At 28.3% G+C, this 21,468-nt stretch overlaps 2 protein-coding genes across 15 annotated transcripts in view; both read left to right on the top strand.

Moving 5' to 3' along the window:
- The window catches only part of LOC130444515 (voltage-dependent L-type calcium channel subunit beta-2), a 78,457-nt gene extending 65,480 nt beyond the window's left edge, over positions 1-12,977 (top strand). For 7 of the 14 annotated variants that reach the window (XM_056779664.1, XM_056779663.1, XM_056779670.1 and 4 more), the window contains 5 exons: positions 674-938; positions 997-1,164; positions 1,226-1,337; positions 3,447-3,488; positions 5,548-12,977. In XM_056779664.1, the coding sequence (XP_056635642.1) occupies positions 674-938; positions 997-1,164; positions 1,226-1,337; positions 3,447-3,488; positions 5,548-5,759 (799 nt within the window). In that variant the 3' untranslated portion in view covers positions 5,760-12,977. Of the gene's footprint in view, positions 1-673; positions 939-996; positions 1,165-1,225; positions 1,338-3,446; positions 4,900-4,922; positions 5,005-5,348 lie in introns of those variants that run through there. The other 7 variants (XM_056779668.1, XM_056779671.1, XM_056779672.1 and 4 more) reach the window with 5 other exon arrangements.
- Positions 12,978-13,838: 861 nt separating this feature from the next.
- On the top strand, positions 13,839-21,410 carry LOC130443810 (signal transducing adapter molecule 2). The gene is made up of 9 exons (XM_056778658.1): positions 13,839-14,071; positions 14,140-14,300; positions 14,366-14,608; positions 17,332-17,620; positions 17,679-17,795; positions 17,895-18,074; positions 19,551-19,741; positions 19,802-20,037; positions 21,073-21,410. The coding sequence occupies exons 1-9, from the start codon at positions 14,023-14,025 to the stop codon at positions 21,221-21,223; spliced, it is 1,617 nt and encodes a 538-aa protein (XP_056634636.1). The 5' UTR covers positions 13,839-14,022; the 3' UTR covers positions 21,224-21,410.
- Positions 21,411-21,468: the final 58 nt, after the last annotated feature.

Genomic DNA, 21,468 nt, shown 5'->3' with positions numbered 1-21,468 from the left:
TATGAAATTCGGATAATTTAGGCGAAATTTTATCAATAAAGTATTGTACCGATATATACAGGCCAAACAAAAATGAGTAAATATTTATTTTGGTTGGAACCTTTTGCTAAATTTAAATATCGTAAAAATGTTTCAGCAAATATAAATACACTGCTCAACATAAAACACAAATTTTTCTTTTCGACATTTTGTTTTGATCAAGTTTTTTTTCCGGGTCAATGACATTGTAGCACTACCAAAATGGATGAATTTTTAGTAAAAGTTACATTTTTTGCCAGTTTTTTCTAAAATATTGGGAAAAATATCTTAAAAAACTTCAGAACATAAAGCGGCTTCATCATGAATACAAAAATCAGGCGAAGATTAGAAAATATAATCGATTTTTCTGTATGCGACGTTGCCATATTTTCTTAAATTTCGTATGTTCCAAGATATTTTATTGATTAAATTTTTGTTGTCATAATATCTATTTATGAAATAAATGGGAAAAATATTAATAGATTCGCTTTTAAAATTGAAAAAAAAACAATTTTTTCAAAATCAATCGATTTTACTTGAACATAATTTTCGTAAATGAATTTCGTACGCCATTTTATTACGTAATATGGCGGCTACTGTTTCAATATGCACGTTTAACCATTAAAATTGAGATTAAGTAAAATTTTTGTTTTAGAATTATAATAACTAGGGTTATGGCCGACATATCGTTAGCCAAACGTTCTCTCCTAAACAACCCTTCGAAGCGCGCGATCATGGAACGTTCGACGACACGATCGACGTGCCTATCGGAAGTTCAGGCTGAAATCGAACGTATTTTCGAACTTGCGACTACCTTACAACTCGTGGTGCTGGATTGTGATACAATTAATCATCCTTCGCAACTTGCCAAAACTTCTTTAGCGCCCTGTATCGTCTATCTTAAAATAAGTAGTCCTAAGGTACTTAAAATGTGTTTAATCGATGTTTTTTCTTCTTTATTGAAATATCGGTTGTTAGGTTCTGCAACGGCTTATAAAATCGAGGGGGAAAAGTCAAGCTAGGCATTTAAATGTTCAAATGGTTGCTTCGGAAAAATTAGCTCAATGTCCGCCCGAAATGTTCGATGTTATCTTAGATGAAAATCAATTAGAAGATGCTTGCGAACATATAGCGGAATATTTAGAGGTTAGTTTCGCGAATTTATGGGGAAAAAACAAAATAAACGAAAAAAAAAAATGCGTTTCAGGCTTATTGGAGAGCTACGCATCCTGAAATAAGTATCCCTAACGTATCTCGACCTATAGGTACTTCTCCGCAGATTTCCCCAACGGTTGATCAAGAAAGACCTACATTACCAGGTATAAAATCTTATGCTTTTTATTTATCACAAACCAGTCTAGAATCCACGACATACGTTTAAAAAAATTAATTTCAATTTATTTTCGACTAAATAATTATTAAACGTGGCAACGCTGTAACTTATTCAAACAATAACGAGATTCTTATAGATCAATGACCTGTTACGATTTTTTCACTATGGCGTCTGTTAATAAACGAAATTAATATCGTCCACTGAAGTGTATTAATTATTACGATTTATTATTAAACTCTAATTATTTCAATCCATTTTATTAAAAAAAGAAACAAGTTGTGAGATCAGATTATGAAGTTACAATAAAAAATGTTAAACATAAAAGATAGAGGTGTGATTGTTAACGACAACTACATAAGAACAAATACATTTATACGAATAAATATGATAAATGGACTTTATTAAACATACCGTTCAGCCACATCCCGATTTTTCCAACATTCTAAAGTCTTATAGAATTAAATTAACTCGAAAATACTTGGGATAAACACCAAACAAATTCACAAACTCAACGCACATCTTCACACAATTTACTCACAAACGCCATACTGAATCACGTGATTTGGATGGTCCAATTATAACAGGAACTACAAAATTGAAATCATGTTTACCAACTCTTGAAATAGATAGTTACCAATAATCTTATGTTGCCAAATTTAATTTTTTTCGTATATAATGGTGATTCAATGTAATACTTGAAGAGGAAATTTGTTTGAATAACTTTTAATACTAAATTAATTTGATTTTTGTTTAATTATTAGAAATGAATGACGTAAAAGTACTCCCAAAATTTATATACTTGAATTTACGGAAAACTTCGATTCGAAATTTTACTAAAATGTTCAATTTTTAACCTTAAGTATTAAGTATATAAGAAATTTTGCTTTCAAAAATTGTGTTGATTGAGTTTTTTTATCACATCTTGATCGTATATGTCACTTCCGCCATCTTGTTGATACTGTTTTGTGTAAATAATCATATTAAAACACAAATAATTAAAATCCACCCATATTAAAATAAGAATGATTCACTTTTTGCATTTCTATAAACATCCATTACACTTTCCGTTATCAAATTTCCAATTTCTTTGTAAATCATTTTAATATGTTCCTAGTCACTCATAGATGTAACAGTTCCATCTCCCAAACTAACAACTTGATCAGAGTTGCCAAATTATTTTGGATCTTTCTTGAAATTAGTAACAAGAATTGTTCGAAACAGTGGCAAACAGAACGAAATTTTAACAAAAAAACTCGAAATATATTATAAAAAAAACCTAAAAACAAAAGAAAATACAGTAATAAATATTTTAATTCAAAATTGATCGTGTTGAAATAATCATTATATACTGGCAACACTGAACGCTTGATGACAAAAAGTGCATTTAAGTTGAGGAAGATCGTACAAGTTACACAAAACGGTCATAGTTTATTTGACAACGGCGATGTTGCCAAATTGATTTTAATGTAGGCAGGGGTGCTATTTTTAATATAATGTTATTAGAAGTCTATGTATCCAAAACGAAGTTTCTTAATCCGAGCTGTTAATTTTTATCGAGTTTATATCTTTATTTATTCTTTAGAATAAATTGAAAAATCGAGTGGATCGAATTTTTATGAAAAATATTTTCCTCTAACTAATACGGGGTGAATACGAATACTAAAAAGACTGATTTTGATTGAAACGAAAATAGGTTACAATTTAATAAACACTCGCAAAATGAATTATTTTCTAAATTATTATCTATACAACTAACAGTAACTTTAAATTGGCAACGTTGCACCTCTGATTCATATTTCGTGACCGTGGTTGTTTAAAGTCTTGTGTACAATGTTGCCGATGTAATCCGCAACGAGGGATGGATTATACGATGGAAAAAAATTATGTTAAAAGATTATTAAATGTTTCAATGAATGATATTTATTTGTGAACGTGAATTTTTTTATTCAACTTGGCAGCTACGTCTATTCTTGGCGTGTTACGAAAATGATTACTTTTTGTATAATTTTCCTCTGGAAATATTATTAGACGAAATATCTGCATCTAATTAATTACTAACATCCCCTTTTGTACTAACAAACTAACATTTTTTCAGCACACCACGATGTATATGGATACGGTCATCATGAGTCTCGAGGTAGTCATGCAGCTGTTAGATACATAGGGTTACAAAGTTGGGATTCCGTAGACTCTTTAGAATCACTGTCTTTTTTATAGAATTGACACACTCTGCATGATTGTCTTGTGATTAATTTTATACACAGGAACGTTTTTAATCTGAGAGAAATTTAAAAAAAAAATTGATTCTTTCCAAATCTATTTATATACAACGCGCTTGCGTCAACCATTCTTACAATATAATCGCCATTTTGAATACTAAATAATTATGGAAATAAATTTAGAACAAAACACAAGCGATATTAATCTTTCATAACACAAAGGCGTGTATACTAAAATTATATAATTTTACGAAATACTTTATAAAAAAAACTAACAAAAAATTCAAATTTAAGGTGTTAAATATACAATTTTATCATAAAATTCGGGAAAAACCTTAATTTTATTTTGTAGTAAATATTTTGATTGAAAATCTTCATATTGTAAAAAATCTTGAAATTCTGGCACACGAAAATTTACGACCATCACCATAGAGAACAAGCCGTAGTTAGTAGGGATATCCGTTTTTAAGAGAGAGAGAAAGGGAGAGTCTATACCTCCCCGTTAAAAAGGGATAGGCTAAAACTCTGATTCGCTATCTCTTTCGTACACGTAGACGACTATTCCGTTAAATGTTTATCTCTAGCTGTATACAGGATATATAATTATAGAATGAGGTAGATGACCTTGGGATGTTTAATATTTTATGAGACTAATTGAATTCATATATATTTTTTAATAAAATCGCTATTTCTCAGTTTAAAAACGTTCGTTTTTGAAAAAAACACTTTTATGCATTTAGATTTCATCTATTTAACAGCTTGGTAAATTTTATTCTTAAGCTAAAGTAAAAAATTCATTCTCGAAAAATTGTGAATCTGAATTATAGATTTCTAATTTTTCGAGAAAAACTTGAAATGTAATGAATATTTTCAGACTATTTCTTATTAGTATAACTAGATTTTTGAATAATGAATATAATTGAATTGAAATTTAACTCATCGCGCCATCTTGTTTTAAATCTGCAAACTCACGACAAAATAGAGATGAGAATATATATTTCCGCCGCATACAGTTTAAAAATAACAATAACCAAATAAATAACTTTTGACCTTTTTGGTTCGATATTCATAATATTTTTTTTAATATAACCGGCGAAACTAAAAGTATTAAACATTAAGCGAAATATTTATGTTCGTTAAAATGTTTTGTATCATATGACGAATTACATTTTGAAATAAGAATAAAAAAAATATTTTTCTTTAGTTTACTAATAAGGAAACGAGTCTTCATACAAATATACAAAATGTACGCCTGGGGCCAAGTATGTGATCAAAAATAAATATAAATAAAAACTGCTTAACACACAAACACAAGTTTTTCTTTTTTATTTTTTGTTCTGATCATGTTTCAGATTTTTCCGGGTCAATGACACCGATCCCCAACCAAAATCAATGAATTTTTAGGAAAAGTTTTTAGAACATAGACAAATTAAGGTTTAGTTAGGTTTTCCGCTAGTTTTCTTTCTAAATATTGGGATAAAAAATCACAAACTATATTTATTCTACAAATTGGCAACACTTTAAATTCTTCTTCAAAGTTAAGATATTAGCGGGAATTAAAAATAATAATACGCGATGTTGCCACACTTTAGATGATATTTGAGACGAAATTTCAATTCCACCAAAAATTTTAGTAGAATTCTAAATATTACACCAAAGTTATAATTTTTTTTATCCCAATGAATGTTAATGAACTTTTTTTTTCTGTTTTTTTTTGGATTTCGCTTCGCCTCACGCAACGCTTATCGCTAAAAACGCACTAAAATTATTTTAAAAAGCAGAGGCGCCCGGCAAAATTTGGCGGAAAGGCTCTACGGATTTGTTTGCTTGAGCTGGAATTTTTGTAAGTTTTATCTGTGTCGAGTGACTTAAGTTTTTTTTATATAGCTTTTTATTTAAAAAATAATAAGGGAATCCCTATTGGTAGACGAAAAGTATTAAAAATACCTTAAACCATCACCAAATTTCTTTCCACAGTTCCAACTTTCCACACAGGCCATCAAAGAAGCGTCCGAGGAAGATTAGAAAGAGAACGCGAGTACGAAGAATACTCCGATAGAGAACTTAACACGCACGGAGCGACTACACACGACGACTACCGAGAACGGATTCCCACTTCCCGATCTAGAGAAGAGGATTCGTTCTCTAGCCACCGAGGCGCGTCGCGAAGGGCGTTGAACGCCATTTAGTGGAGGCTTACAACGGAACAACCCATTGAAGAGGAGTTTCAAGACGAGCTATCGCCGAAAACTGAATCGTACTACAAACCCCAGATCCCCAGGGAATACGCCACCGACAGCAGGACACCTAGGGAACGACGATACGACGATCTCCTCCTAGAAAGACGCCCGGAAGACAAAGAAAGGTATCCGGAACGATTCAGGTATTCGGAAGGACCGAGCAGGAGGTATCAGGAAGAAAGGAGAAGCGCCGTCGTGGATAGGAGTAAATTGGAAGGGAGGAATTATAGGAAAGAACTTTTGGAAAGGTTTTCCGGGATGGAAATTGAAGATCGTCAAGAATTTCCTAGTCGTCATAGGTACTACGAATGATATAGCTGATCAAACTAATACGTACAACGTTTCAAATTTCAAAAAATATCTCAAACAAAAATTATTTTTTCATTGCATCCTGTATATCTCTGCAATCATGTGACTCGTAACACACAACTTCTAATTTATCGAAATATTATTTTCAATTAAACATGACAACATCGCGCTATTTCAATCGACGTCGCGTGTCTGACTAATCTATATAAAATGTTACATCATCTGCCCACTATTTATATAAAAATATGGCACCGAATTCAGTTATTACAATGTTAGAAAACATTTAAAGATAGAGATGATTATGAAATGAATGGTTTTTCTCATTATAACGTTTATTTTAATGAATTCCATTTATGTATTAGGTAATTTTTGTTTGAGATGTACAGGCATAATCCACACGTGCCTAAAATACATGTACAAACTATGCATTGAATCCAAGAAGACGAATACAATATTTTTTAACAGTACTCAAATCAATGACGATGATATTATATTAATAAACTTTTTATTCATATCACAAATACTTTCTAAAAACTATTACGAAATATTTGAAAAATTAATAAGTATTATTTTAATTACAAAACTTAACTCCTACATTCCTTCGATAATGTTAAATGTAGGAATACGTCTAACAGTGTTGCCAGATTTATTTCACAACTGTCTTTGAATTGAAAATATCTTGTTTTTAAAACAGCAGCGGGTAGACCGGGGTGGCCCGCACAACTAATTATTTTATCTAAACGATGTTTTTCAATGAAATTTTAGTAGAAAATTTGATTTCTTGAAAAATTTGTAAGTAATTTCAACTTCTGTTGTTGGAAAACCAAAAAAAAATTTTTTGATTTTAGCGTATAATTCAAAAGAAAAATCTAATTTTTATGAATTTTCCCCACATCGTAAAAGAATCTAAAATTTATGAAAAGTTTTTCTCACCCGGGTACTCTTTTTTTTTAAAAATTCAATTCCTTAAATATTTATTACACATATTGAATCCTTTAGATAAAACCTTTTATAATCCTGTGGTAATTTTGTTTCAAAATAATTCGTTTCAAGGAAAATCCTTGAACTCTGGCAACACCGATGTCTGTTGTTTATATTCTTTCACGATGTGTAGTAGACGAAAATACGTAAACGTACATAGAGCGCATGCTCCTATACATTTATTCGTAAATTCCCGAATTTAATTTCTTTATTAAAACGCAATAGCTTTTTAATCAGTCGTAAAAATTTTGTAATCGTTTTCTGGTATTCTCGTTCTTCTTTTACGGAAGAAAAACAAAAACTTGTAGTATCTTTTTCGACTTACTTCAATGGGATGTTCCGTTCAATGTGATTGAAACAAATATAAACTAAAAAAAATTGACCATTTTGGTGCCATAGCTCAATTTTTAATCAATCTTATTAAGTAAACTGGAAGAATATATTCAAGCTTTAACTTAGGATTTTTAAATTAATTTTAAGGAAGGATTATTTAGAAAAAAAATATGTAATATTAATGTATAATAATAATTTTAAAGCTCAGTCGTACTAGATTCGATAGTATAAATGAAACAAGCCCCAACGTGGATTCTAAAAACGTCATCTGTCAAAAATAATTATATATTTCGAATCACTAATTCGATTTAAAATAAGTTTTATCAATTTACACTTTTGTTTAAACACTAAATTGATCAAATTAATCACTTATAAATAATTTTAATCAAACTAAATTTATTTACATGATCTATTCCAATAATAACCCATATCAATCACGTACGTTATAAATTTAAAAAACTTACCTGTTACCAATTGTCCTTACAACTGTTTCCGCAAGATTAATTCTCTTTTTATTTCAACGAATAAATTCACGCTACTCGATAGTAGGTGGCGTTTACGTATTATAAATTGATATATTGATAAACTATTTATGAAAATTTAAAAATATTCGGTTATTAATGTAATTGATTATAAAACTACAAAACTAATTTGAATGCAGTGACATCTATGATATAGAAGATGACGATAATGCAAGTTGGGTCGAAATATATAACGCAACGAATGTATAGCCAGACAGGGTATTACGTCATAACGGTTTCATCGGAATTACAAAAAATTTATAAAAATTTCGAATGATACCTAATTAGCATATATATTTTTTTAACGTCCACGCTATCCATTCAATATAATATAATAAATCGATGTTATTTAAGTATTTATATATTATAATTTGGTTTTTACGTAAAAAAATTTTTATTTTTGATGTTTACTATTTTGGTGTTCTACGTCTAAGCTACTCGGCAGAAAAAATAATAATAAAGACTATATATTAGATAAATTAATATACTTTACTAAGCAAATAAAAAAAAATTTATTATATAGGACTCACGAGGGTTGTTTGTAATATTTTGATGAAAATATCTCTACTGAAGTTAAATTTTGTGGTTAGGAAACAAGAAAAAGAGACATTAGGGGTGGTTAACCAATTCGATGTGTATTTTAGCCGTAGCAATAACTAAATTGTGTTATCTTGATGGAAAAAGATATTTTTTCTTCAAAACTCCATCCTAAATTTGTTCTAACGACAGACACGGTTGTGAAACACAAACTAAACATTCAAAATGGCTGATATTTCAATTAGAATGTCTAAAATATATTTCTAGATATGTGCTGACATGTTCCGGCTGGAATCGGAAACTTATAAAACAACCCCCGTATATAAAATGTGAACGAATTGTCCTATATTTATGTCTAGTTTGACTGGGCTGTAAAAACCGAGATATTATACCTTAAGGGAAAGTGTACTCTATATTGGAGTAGTAATTCGCTTAATTTTTGATAGTATCAATACGAGGCGAGTCAAAATTACTTTTAATCAATTTTTCAAAACGTCACCATAGCTTATTTTGGTATAAATCTAACCTTGTATATATTTAGTTTTTTATAATTTATTTAAAAAAATTTTTTATAATTTATTTAAAAAAGTGAAAGTAATTTTTTCTGGTCCCTTTGTGATATTTTCGTCAAGTATTTGACTGACTCTAGGTTAAAATTTAGATGAGGATTGCACTGCTGAAAATAATAAAAAGTACCAAGAAGCGAGGCTCGTCGGACATACATCGAAATTCAAATGCCACAATAATTAAAAGTGTAAATTCCTCTTGAGCTGATCTTGTTCATAACCTCAAATGTTTACGTCATAAATTAATCAACAAACTTCCCTAGTAATCACTTTGGACCTATAGAAGGCTTATGACATGATGTATCATACCTTGTCCAGATTCAAAGCACCCCTCGAGTGTTTGACAGTCAGTGATGATCACGTGTGCCATAAAATTGTCCCTAAAATTCACCCTACAGATTATCTAGTGAAAAATTAAATCCCAAAATGTTCTAAATTTCGAATTAATATCTTTATATTGTTTTATTTCCCGACATATTTTTTTACAGCATCGCCTATTGGTGTATAACATTGATTTTTTTATAAGGATATCATCCATTTTATAAAAAAAAATAGTATTTTCGACAAGCCCTGGTTCTAATTCTACAAATGCATGCTGATAAAACTTGTTATTCCAAAAAAAAAATTGCTAGTTGAATTTCGTTAATAAATAACTTTGTATAAATTGTACTTTACCCCAAAATAAAATAGTTTATGTCGTTTCTCAGGATTCTTTCTATGATTTACTTTCAAAAAACAAATTGTTTCGGTGTAGAAATTCGAAATTTGCATCAATAGAATTCAAAATTTCAGATTTTCATTTATCAATTTACTGCTTTGAATCAATTTCTTTTAAATACTTTATAATTTTAAACTAACGAATCCTGAGAATCTTGAAATAATCCAGCACTTATTTATCCTAAATACAAAATTTTCTTAAACAAAATAAAACCCACATTTTTTTTCGGATTTCCTACACAATCTTGCAACACTGTTTAAAATTATTTCACGTTACTTTAACTATATTTATATAGGCAGCAATAATTACGTCATCTGTCAATAACGAATTTATATATACATGTTCAAAAAAGTTTGATTTATTTTCGCGTTTATTCAAACACAATTTTAAACATTTTTATTGATAATTTGAAACAATGATAAATGGTGACAAACTGAATTACAGGTTTCTTTTATATCCGTTGAATTAATACGGTTTCACAATACAATGACAGATGGCGGTAGTGCAATTTGATCAAAATATTGATTTTTGAACAAAATATTTCAACCAACTGTAAATTTCAGTTGCTTTCTTGTATTCAAATCGAATTTAGTGAAAACAAAACGCTGGATTATTGTTCAAAATTTGTAGATTATATACTGCATCTACGCCACGATGTGGTAGCTGAATCACCCGACCAATTTCAACTACATAAAAAGTATTTATATTATACAGTCCTGTAAAAAAATCGCACTTCGCATTAGCCGAGTTCAAAGGAACATTTGACATTAAACTCGAATTCTATTAAAAACTGGAATTTTCGACCTCATTTTTAACCGTATATTATAGGCAAATTTCAAACAGCGCTGTTTAGATTCTGGCAACTGACAGTTATCCACTAGCTCTGGTGCTTCTTCAATAAGGTGCCGTTAATGCAGTTATGACACAGCGTTGCCAAATTTATCTTCTTTAAAATTATATTAAAATATTTATTTCAAATAACAAAATTTTTTATAAATTAAATGAACAATAACAACATTTATTACCTCAAGGAAGAAGAAAAAATTACATATATACAAAAACGTACAATGATATTATTACTTTTAAACGATACCAAACACACATTTTTGTTATTACTTAACACCAGATGGCGTAAAACAATAGAGAAGTTTCTTTTTCCAAATCAAAAATTACACTATAATATAAAAGTATATAATTTTTTTTATCGGGGAAATGATTAAAATTATACTGAAATCTGTAAATTAAGTGCGGTCTGGCAACATGGATGTCCGAAAGTTAAGTTTCTCGCAGTCTGTGCAGCGTGACCTTGGCATCTAATATAATAATAATCATCACACAAATACAACTGATTATGGAGAAAAAGAAGATGGTGGATTTTAATATTAGATACATAAAGATAATTAAAACAAAATGAAGGAAAAGAAGATATTGTAGTTAAACCTTTTGGGTTTAAATCCCGACCACGAAATTGGGAAAGTTGTACGAAGCGACGTGAAGTTGCCTCTACACTACCTCATTCGGTAAATCTCGATCAACTTCGGGAATAGTGTAATGGATGCTTATTAATAAAAAATGAGAGTTTAATGTTTGATATGCAACTAGTAAATCCTCATTTAGAATTTTGAGCTTCGGCGAATGCGTTAAAAACTTAGATATAATGCCATAATTTTTGTTTCTTTAGCCCTATATTAAAATTTAGTATAATAATAAATAGTATAAAGCCCGTTTTGCACTGAAGACGTCTCAAAGGTATCTTATATTGAAGTTACAAAGAAAATGTGTTACGATTTTTTCGATTTGGACGAAATTTGAAATGAGGTTAATTGATTCGAAAATAAAAATGGTGCAAAAAGGTTTTCCAAAGCCGATGACATTATGGAATATGAATGAGTAATATGGAATGAAAACAAAGAATTTTACTACATCATTTCATTATTTGGCTGAAAAGTATAGAAAAAGTAATTAAAACAAAGATATTTTCAAGTTTTTTTCAAAAGTTAGCGATTTAGTTCATAATCTTTTAACTTTAACGTTATAATTTAGAAGCAGGGCCCTATATACTGGAGGTGGGACTAACTAAGAGTTTTAGTGTGTAAAAGCGAGTGATGAGAGGGTTGCGGACGTTTCCGTTTCTCAGTTTAAATCTTGTTAATAATTAAAAAAAGTATACAGAAAGTAATTTAAAAAAAGTATATTTTCAATGTTTTTTCATATTTTTATCAAAAGTTATTGAGTTGGTTCATAATTTTTAACTTATTAAAACGTTATAATTGAGAAACAACGCCATCTATATATTGGAGATGGCACTAATTAAGAATTTCGTTGTCTAAAAGCGAGTTAGGAGGGGATTGTGGACGTTGCCGTTTTTCAGTTCAATTTTTGTTACTTAATTAAAAATATATATTTTTCTAACTTGTAATATTTTGTAATGTTATCGGCAAATACATTTAAAAAGAAGATATTTATTATTAAAAAATATTTCCGAAACGCTGTTAATACATAATGGAGTCTATTGAACATTTCAAAAAATAAATATATTAAGTAATTATTGATATTTGAATATAGCTAAACTTTGATATGATGTAAATATAGTTAATAAACAAATTTATACTATTTTATTTTTTTTTTGTATTTAATTTCGTTGGGAATTCGACCCAATTTGTAAAATATTATTTAACTTATTTTTTTTTCTGAATATTGTTATTAGATTAAAACCAAACGAGTATTTTTCCAAAAAAAAACAAACATTCTTGACCTATTAAATCAAATATATAAAATCTACAGGGTGTTTTTCGATTCATGCGATAAAAGCACTCTGTATATAATTAAAGCGGATAATGGTCAGTGACTTGAAAACAAAATATAATTATAGTTCTTTTTTAATTATTATCATTGAATTACTCGTATACTTTAAATTCTAGTCCATCCTGTATAAATTTATGACATAAATTTTTTCATATTTTGAAAGTGGAATTAATTCATACGATATAAATTGCAACAAAAAATACTCGAAATTTTTATTTTATGAATGTATCACCAAATACGAAATATATTTTTTTATTTTAATTTATAGTTACTATAAATGCATTGCTGTTTTATGATTTGTCATTTGTACGTTCAAATATTGTGAAAGCGAGAAAGTAAGAATGGAAGCGGCACTATTGACGTGCATTTTTCTAAATAAAATAATTCTACAAATGCCAAAAATGTGTTTTATTTAATTTACAACCGTCATTTCAGAAAAATAAGTAACATATACGTTTGAATAGCTTGTAAAAACGTATTTCTATTACAAATCTTCTACATCGTCTGTAATAAAGTCAACTATTGGCGTTGTGGTATTCAAGTATACCATGTCTCTTATCTAGAGCATTGTTTACCAAGATCTTATTCCAACAATTTTATAATTTATATTATACTTAGTTTATATATAAGTAAATAAAATGGATTATTAAAAAAGTACTAAGAATTTCTAAATTATCATAAATATTGGTAACAACTGGACGTAAACTGTTCTATTTATCACACCCAATTATCGAATATTAAATCTCTACCAAATTATTTGTAGTTAAAAACTACCTTATAACGTCAAAAATATAAAAGTTTGTTTTGGCTAAACTTACGAATCACGTAAAATATATAAACAAGCCACCACATCATATTCATCATATTTTATTAAATAGTCAACTCTATATATATATATATATATATATATATATATATATATATACAGATTCATTAAATGAAACAATTTAGAGCAAATATATATATATATATATATATATATATTTATTTATTTATATGATTTATTTGATATTATCATACATTAATTGTAAAGAGATGTCATCTGTCTTCCACAAAATATTAAAGTTACATTTTCATATTTGTATATCATAATCAATTACCGTATATAAAAAACGGGATAAAAATGATTTTATTTTTAGACCAGTTGTTTGTTAACTAAATATTTTCGTACTTTCCGTACTATCGGAAACTTAAGACATTCAAGTAATTCCGTATCATAGATAAATTTATTAATGTATTAGACAGATGTCAAGGAAACGTCAAAATATCAGAAATCTCAAAATCTGATGTTTAATGTCATTTCGTAGTTATACTATAAAGCAATATTTGATCATTAGTAAAAAAACTAAAACTTTATAATTATGCTGTTAAACTTACATAAATAAAATTTGAATTTGTACTAAAGCTTAGTGAATAAAAATAGTGCATAGTTACGTATCGAAATGGGTTTATTCGGTTCTTCTAATAATGCAGCTTTGACAGATGAAATTGGTGAGTCATAATTATTACTTTTCCGCGTTTCTCTTTAAACGATGTTTTTACGCGTTTGTTTTAAACAGCGACTGCAACGAGCGAAAAAAGCGAAGAGGAAGATTGGGGCATTATTATGAACATATGCGATAACGCTGGCAAAACCGCCGAAGATGCAAAAGCACATCTTAAAGCCATCACAAATCGTTTATTCAACCAGGACCCCCACGTTGGTATTAAGGCAGTTATCGTGAGTTCCACAAATAAATATAACAAATATATAAAAACGATCTTTCGTTATGTTAATTTTTTCAGTTATTGGATGCTTGTGTTAAAAATTCAGGGAAAACGTTTCACATGGAAGTAGCTTCTAGGGATTTTGAGAATGATTTTTCGAAACTGATGTCTAAGGGACATCCGACGGTTGCCAAAAAATTACGAGAATCTCTGAAAAAATGGGCGGAAAACGAGTTCAAATCTGATCCACAACTGAGTCTTATACCAACTTTATTGAATAAATTGCGGAAAAACGGATTGGATTTTTCAGACAATGACACGGTAAGAGGATAATTTCATTACTAATTTATTATTTTAAAAAATTATCAGTGAATTGTCGATGTTTTTAAATCCGTCTTTGAAATATTTGTCATTAGAAGTTCTGAAGGTATTATTATGAAATATAATGAAAAATATGAAATTTTTCACTCATTAGACGTTTTTATATTTTCTTCTTGATAAATGGTAAATTTTTCCCAATTTTTTGAAAATAATTTTCCATGTCTAAGAAGACCTGAAATCAATATTATTCACCAAGAAAAATGTTTATTGGTTTATGGTTCATGTACAGTGTAACCTTTTGGAAAACTAATTTTCTCGATTTAAAAATCGAATTTTTCTTGTTATTTTCATTAAAATGTTGCTGGAAACGTTTTCATTTTCTATTTCATACTATCGCAATCCCCTTATATTTATATTCTAGAAATTTGTCAGATTTCATTAATTTTTTTTAAATCTTCGTTTTTATAGCGGATTTATTGAAATCGGGCGATTTTTCGATTTTCTAGATATGAAATACGAGGGCATGGTGATATTATAATAAAAACCATATGAAACTGTCAAGTTACATATTTTCCTTATTTTCTCCCTTAAATCCGTCTCATAATTGGAAATTTTAAAGAAAATTTCATTGAAATCGGGCGATTTTTCGATTTTCGAGATCTAAAATACGGAGGGATAGCGGTATTATCATTAAAACCATATGAAACTGTCACAGTGACATATTTTCCTTATTTTTTCTCATAAATCTGCCTCTTAAATAGAGATTCTTGGGAAAATGTTATTGAAATCGCGCGATTTTTCCAGAACTAAAATACGAGGGGATGGCGATAATTTAAAAAAACGATAAGAAACCGACAAGTGACGTATTTCCTGTATAAATCTGTGTTAATATTTGTGTCAATAAGAAAACTTTTGTTTAAATCGGGCGATTTTTTCATTTTCTTGAACCAAAATACGAGGGTTTATCTTATGTTACATTTACATGTAAACACACTATATTTGTCATCCTGAAACGATATTTTCTCTTACTGGAAACTAATTTCCTGATAACAAAGGACCAGAAATTGCTAAAACCATAGACAAAGAACCAGAAAACGGCCATTGGTAATCCTAACAAGGGATCAGAAATTTGACATCCAAAATGGTTAAAACCATAGACAATGGATCTGAAATCTGTCATTGGTAATTCTAACAACAAACGATCAGTTATTTGATATCAGAAATGGCTAAAACCATAGACAAAGGATCAGAAAACTGTCATTGGTAATCCTAACAACAAAGGATCAGAAATTTGACATAAGAAATGGCTAAAACCATATACAAAGGATCAGAATAATGTCGTTAGGAATTCTAAACAAAATGGAACAAAAATTAAATGAAAATTCACGTGGAAGGAAATATTCCGCCATATAATTTTCGTAATTTCGTAATATGTAGTCCAGCGGACCGAGATGGTACTTAACCTTAAATGTACTAAAAAAAATGAAGGATTCATCTAAAATATGTACCCGGATGACTTTATTTATCATTTGATGGAAATTTCAACTGAAGACATGAGAAACAGAAAAAAAAACTGAAACATAATCATTAATTAAATGTTTTTTTTTATACCTCTCGTCGTTAAAAATACACACACTAATACAGACCCTGCTATATATGTGATAATACTCGTAAAAGTTATCGGTTATCATATCAGAACTAAACGAAGAGAGTAAACAATGATATTTTGTAATTTAAGACGAAAATAATGAAAAAAAAACTGTACGCGGTAAATAACGCCTTAAATTAACGTATGAAACGTCATACTCATAAATTAACAATAATTTCATGTCTTGTCTTCATAAAGCGATTTAAAATTACTAAACTCTTTCGATTAACACCGTATATCAAGAAGTTAATGACCCGGTTTTATGTTACAGTGAATCAACTGTCCAAAGTGTGTTTATTTGTGATCTATTCACACGCTAATCTTGTTCTTATTTGAATTGTTTGTTTTGAAATTTTATTTAAATTTTTTTGAAAATGTTTCTTTCTGCTATAATGCTTAAAGAATTTCTTGCAAATGCGAACTATTGCGTAAGTATGAATATTCATAATACTGTTTTATTCAATTATCGTTTGTTTGCCACTCTGTACTTATTCTGTCATATATAAATATAAAATTGCGATTATTGCTATCTATTTTATTTATCTTAACATTGTTTTTATCTAAATAGACAATTAAATACTTAAATTAATTGTTTACGTTATTTAACCTCAAATTTGAGTCATCCAATATATATATATATATATATATATATATATATATATATATATATATATATATATATATATATATATATATATATATATAACTATACGCTATGTTGCAAAGTTTAATTTTATTCACAAGATTATAAATTAATAAAAATTATTTTACAATAAATATAAAAATCATTTAATTTTATAATTGATTTAAAAAAACAATAAATAGAAATTTTTTCATACAAATTAAATTAAATGTAATTCATTAATCTTTTCAGTGTTTGAAATTCAATATTGTTTGGATTAAGTTTACAATACTTGGCAAGCAGTAATTCCTTCTATCAATTGAAATACAAATCAGTTACACCAATTGTTCTATAATAAATTCAACTAACTACAACGTTTTCGCGTTTAATATGATGAAATAATTTTTATCGGGATATTTGTTTCGAAAAATTAATATGAAAATAATTGTATAGCCTGTTAAAAAATCAACGCCGATTAGTAAAGATCCTAACGTAGTCGAATCCCAAGAAGAAGAAGATCAGATTTTGAAAGCCATCGAACTATCGTTGAAAGAAAGCGGATCTCCTCGATCGGCAACAACAACAGTATCACACACGCCATCTTTGTATCCATCGATGAACGTAACGGCAACTTCAGCGAGTCCTTCCGCAACCGTTACCAGGGAACCGAGAAAAGTTAGGGCTTTATACGATTTCGAAGCGGCCGAAGATAATGAATTGACTTTTACTAGCGGTGAAATACGTAAGTGATATAATATATACAGGATGTGTCATATAATAACGTCGATTTTGCGTTATAGTTTTCGTGATAGATGACAGCGATCCTAATTGGTGGAAGGGTAGTAACCAAAGGGGGGAAGGTCTTTTTCCTTCGAATTTCGTCACCGCGGATTTATCTTTGGAACCGGAAAAATTTCGTAAGTGTTAATGGAAATTGTATTTAAAGTATATATACATATATATATATATATATATATATATATATATATATATATATTATGAATCGTCCCTCGTAGTGTACGAAAAGGCGAAAAAGATGGTTCAGTTCAAAGATAATGCGGAAATTAAAGATGTGAAAGATGAACCAGAACACGTGGAAATTAACGAAGAGAAAATCGATAGGCTGTTACATTTATTGCATGAAGCCGATCCCACGAATCCTGATAAGGATACCGAAGAAATGATCAATTTAGAAAGTGAGTTCGACAATTTTTTTATCTATATTTATTCAATTTTTTTTTTAATTTGTGAGTAGAAAATCTGTTTTTTATGTATTTTACTAATTTATTTTATTTCTGGTTTTATTTACTTTTTCACTCATTTTATTTATTTGATTTAAAAAAAATCGATTTTTTTTGTAATTCTTAGTAAAAAATCGTTTTTAATCAATTTTACCAATTTATTTTATTTAATTTCTGGTTTTCAATTATTTTTTCACAAATTTTGTTTATTCTATTTTTTAGCTCGATTTATTTAATTTTTTTTTTCAATTTTTTTGTATTTCCAAGTAAAAAATCATTTTTAATCAATTTTACTAATTTATTTCATTTAATTTCTGGCTTTTACTTTATTTTTGTACTCATTTTATATTTTAGCTCGATTTATTTAATTTCTTTTTTTTTTCATTTTTTTTTGTATTTCTATGTAGAAAATAATTTTTTATCTATTGTAATCAATTTTACTAATTTATTTTATTTAATTTCTGGTTTTTAATTTATTTTTTCAATCAATTTCCCTGTATATTTTAAAACTTCAAGATTCATTTCTATCTAATTTTTGCAATAGCTCCATTCAATTTGTATTGTTATGTATTTTTTCTTTCGTTTGAATTTATTTTTCTAATTTATCTCATTATTTTTCAATATTATCTGTTTTTTACTTTTTTTATATTTTTTTAACAGCAGTTTATTTTTCAATCATTTTTTCTCTTTTTTGTAGAATATTTTTTAATAATTTTTCCCATATTCCAATTTTTTCATTATTTTATTTGATTTATTTTATTCAGATTTCAATTTGATTAGTTTTTTATATCTTATAGTTGTGGGATAATTTTTTTTATTTATTTTATTTTAGTATTTTTCAAATTTATTTCGACGCATTTCCATTGTTTTCATTCGTATTTTTCCATTTTTTAAAGAATTATCATTATATTATTTAACTTTTTTTCATATTTTTTTTAAATGCAGGTTAGTTTTTAACAATTTTATATATTTCATATATATGCAGTTTTCATCTATTTTTTCTCTTCCCTTTTATTTATTTGATTTTTTTTTTCAAATTTTCTTGGTACTCAAAAATTGTGGGGTATTTTTATTTCCTTCCTTTTTTCTCTTTTTATTTATTTCATTCATTTTTTTTCAATTTTTTCGTATTTTTAAATTTTGTACTTTTTATTTATTTTATATCTAATTGTTGTATTTAATTGATATATGTATTTCATAAAATTAATATCTTTATTAGTTATTTTTCTCAAATTCTTTTCCAATTCATTTTATTTTTAATCGATTAATTTTATTTTTACATTTTTTTTAAATTTTTTTAATTTCTCTATTTCACAATTTTATCAATTTTTCAATTGTTTTTTTGTCCAATGCTCTTTTTTTATTTGTTTCAATTTTTTTCATTTATTTATTTTTTATATATATTTTTTTCCTCAATTTGAAATCTTTCAGGGGAAGTTAACGCCATGGGACCCCTAATAGATTCCGAATTAGAAAAAGTAGATAGAAAACACGCGCAATTAACCCAATTAAGCGCCGATCTGGTAGAAGCTCTAAGTTTGTACCATACCCTTATGAGAGAACCGACTTTTCCGCCTATGAATAAAATCTCTTTCGCATTTCCGACACCGTCTACGCCAATGGTAAATAAAACGAAACAATTCTATCAAAAGTTTTTTTTCACGTTAAAATTCGATTCGCAGACGTACAATGGAACTCTACCCCCGAATACTCATATACCAATGATGCAACCGCCGCCCGGTATGCATTCATCGGATCGACCGCCTTTCATGCATCCCGGCGGGGCCGGGATGATGCCGCATCATTTCCAACAGATGACCGGGCCGCAGATGCCGCCTCCGCAAATGGCCGTACAAATACACCAGCCGCAGATGATGGACGAAAGGCAACAACATATGATGCAATACGGAGCACCAGGGTAAGTGTTTCTACGAGGGTAATTTGATAAACTGATAATTGAGTTGTGTTTAGTTATTGCGATATTGCCGAATTTATTTAAAAGAAATGGTTTATTCGATTTTTTTTTCGTTATTTTAGCTAATTAATTGAATTATGGAAATATAACACGCGCTATCGAAAAAAATAATTTCCTGATAACCTTGAAGGAATAATTTTGTTTCCATTATACAGTGTGGTAACAAAAATAGGTTGTTAATGAATTTAACTGAAAAAAGTTTTTTTTCTTAGTTTAATCTCGAATATTTTTTTCTATATAAACATTTTTTTTATCAGAATTATTTGTGTCTAAAAAACGAAATTAATGAAGCTTCTTTTTTATTTTGATTTGAATAAAATTTTCTAACCCAAAATTGTAAATGTGTCTGACCAATTTGATTTTCAATAATTTTTTTTTACGAAGTGGCAACATCGCGCTGTCAGGTAGTCGATGTAACTTCAAATGAAACGCTATTATTTATATAGTGATGTCATTGAAGGTCAAATGTTTTTGTATGAAAGCGGTGTTGCCAGATGCGAAACAATATTTTTATTGGAATCTATATTATTTATACTAATTTTTCGATTTTGTGGAGCAAAATAAAGCATATCACCGATAATTTACTTTAATTGGATAAATTTGTGTGACTCATAGAACCAAACGTTCCGTTTATTGAGACTAGTAATTAACGCAATGTTGCCAGATTTCAAAATTTGTCTTAAATTTTCGTTAATTCAAAAAAATTGTGGTACTCATACTTTTGCACATCATTACCGTTATTTTTCCAAAAATCCGCAGTAAAAATGAAAATTTTGAAAAAAACATTGAAATAGAAATTTTTTTGTCGAGTTAAAAAAAACGACATTTCCTTAAAATAAAAAATTAAGCAATTAATGAGATGTTGCCAAATTTCAGAATTTTCATAAATTTTCCTCAATTAAAAAAAAATCGTGGTTCAAAAACTTTTGCACTGTATTTCAAAATTTTTTTGGTGTATTGATATTTTTAACAATATAGGTTACCAAACTACGGTCCTGGAAATATGGTAAGTCAACAATATCCAGTTGCGCCTCCCACAGGACAAACAGGACAACAGAATATTAAAAATGGTTCCCAACAACCCTCAGGTGTTCAATACGTAACTTCTAGTACGCATATGACGCATTAAAAAGCGGCATTTTGAAAGCTTGTGATGTGATTTAATATTTTTTTCAAATAATCAATTACATATTATTGAAAAATATTTTTCCTTTTTAGTTTTTAGTTAAATATTTCCAGAAATGATAAATGATAAAAAAATAATTATTATTATTATATAAATATATTCCAATTAAAAATATATATTGTATTCATTATGTTATTAAATATATATCATTTTCCCCTCCAAATAAAAGGTCTTCGAATGATTTTATG

This window comes from Diorhabda sublineata, chromosome 5, assembly GCF_026230105.1.
Source record: "Diorhabda sublineata isolate icDioSubl1.1 chromosome 5, icDioSubl1.1, whole genome shotgun sequence".
NCBI lineage: Eukaryota > Metazoa > Arthropoda > Insecta > Coleoptera > Chrysomelidae > Diorhabda > Diorhabda sublineata.
The sequence above is the reverse complement of the archived record's forward strand: the minus strand, read 5'-3'. Positions and strand labels throughout refer to the sequence as shown.

Excerpts from the sequence above, each read along its gene's own strand:
- LOC130443810 (XM_056778658.1), top strand. The coding sequence starts at position 14,023 with ATGGGTTTATTCGGTTCTTCTAATAATGCAGCTTTGACAGATGAAATT. Across the intron at positions 14,609-17,331 it reads ATTTTTCAGACAATGACACG|CCTGTTAAAAAATCAACGCC; the intron begins GTAAGAGGATAA and ends ATAATTGTATAG. Across the intron at positions 17,621-17,678 it reads TTTTACTAGCGGTGAAATAC|TTTTCGTGATAGATGACAGC; the intron begins GTAAGTGATATA and ends TTTGCGTTATAG.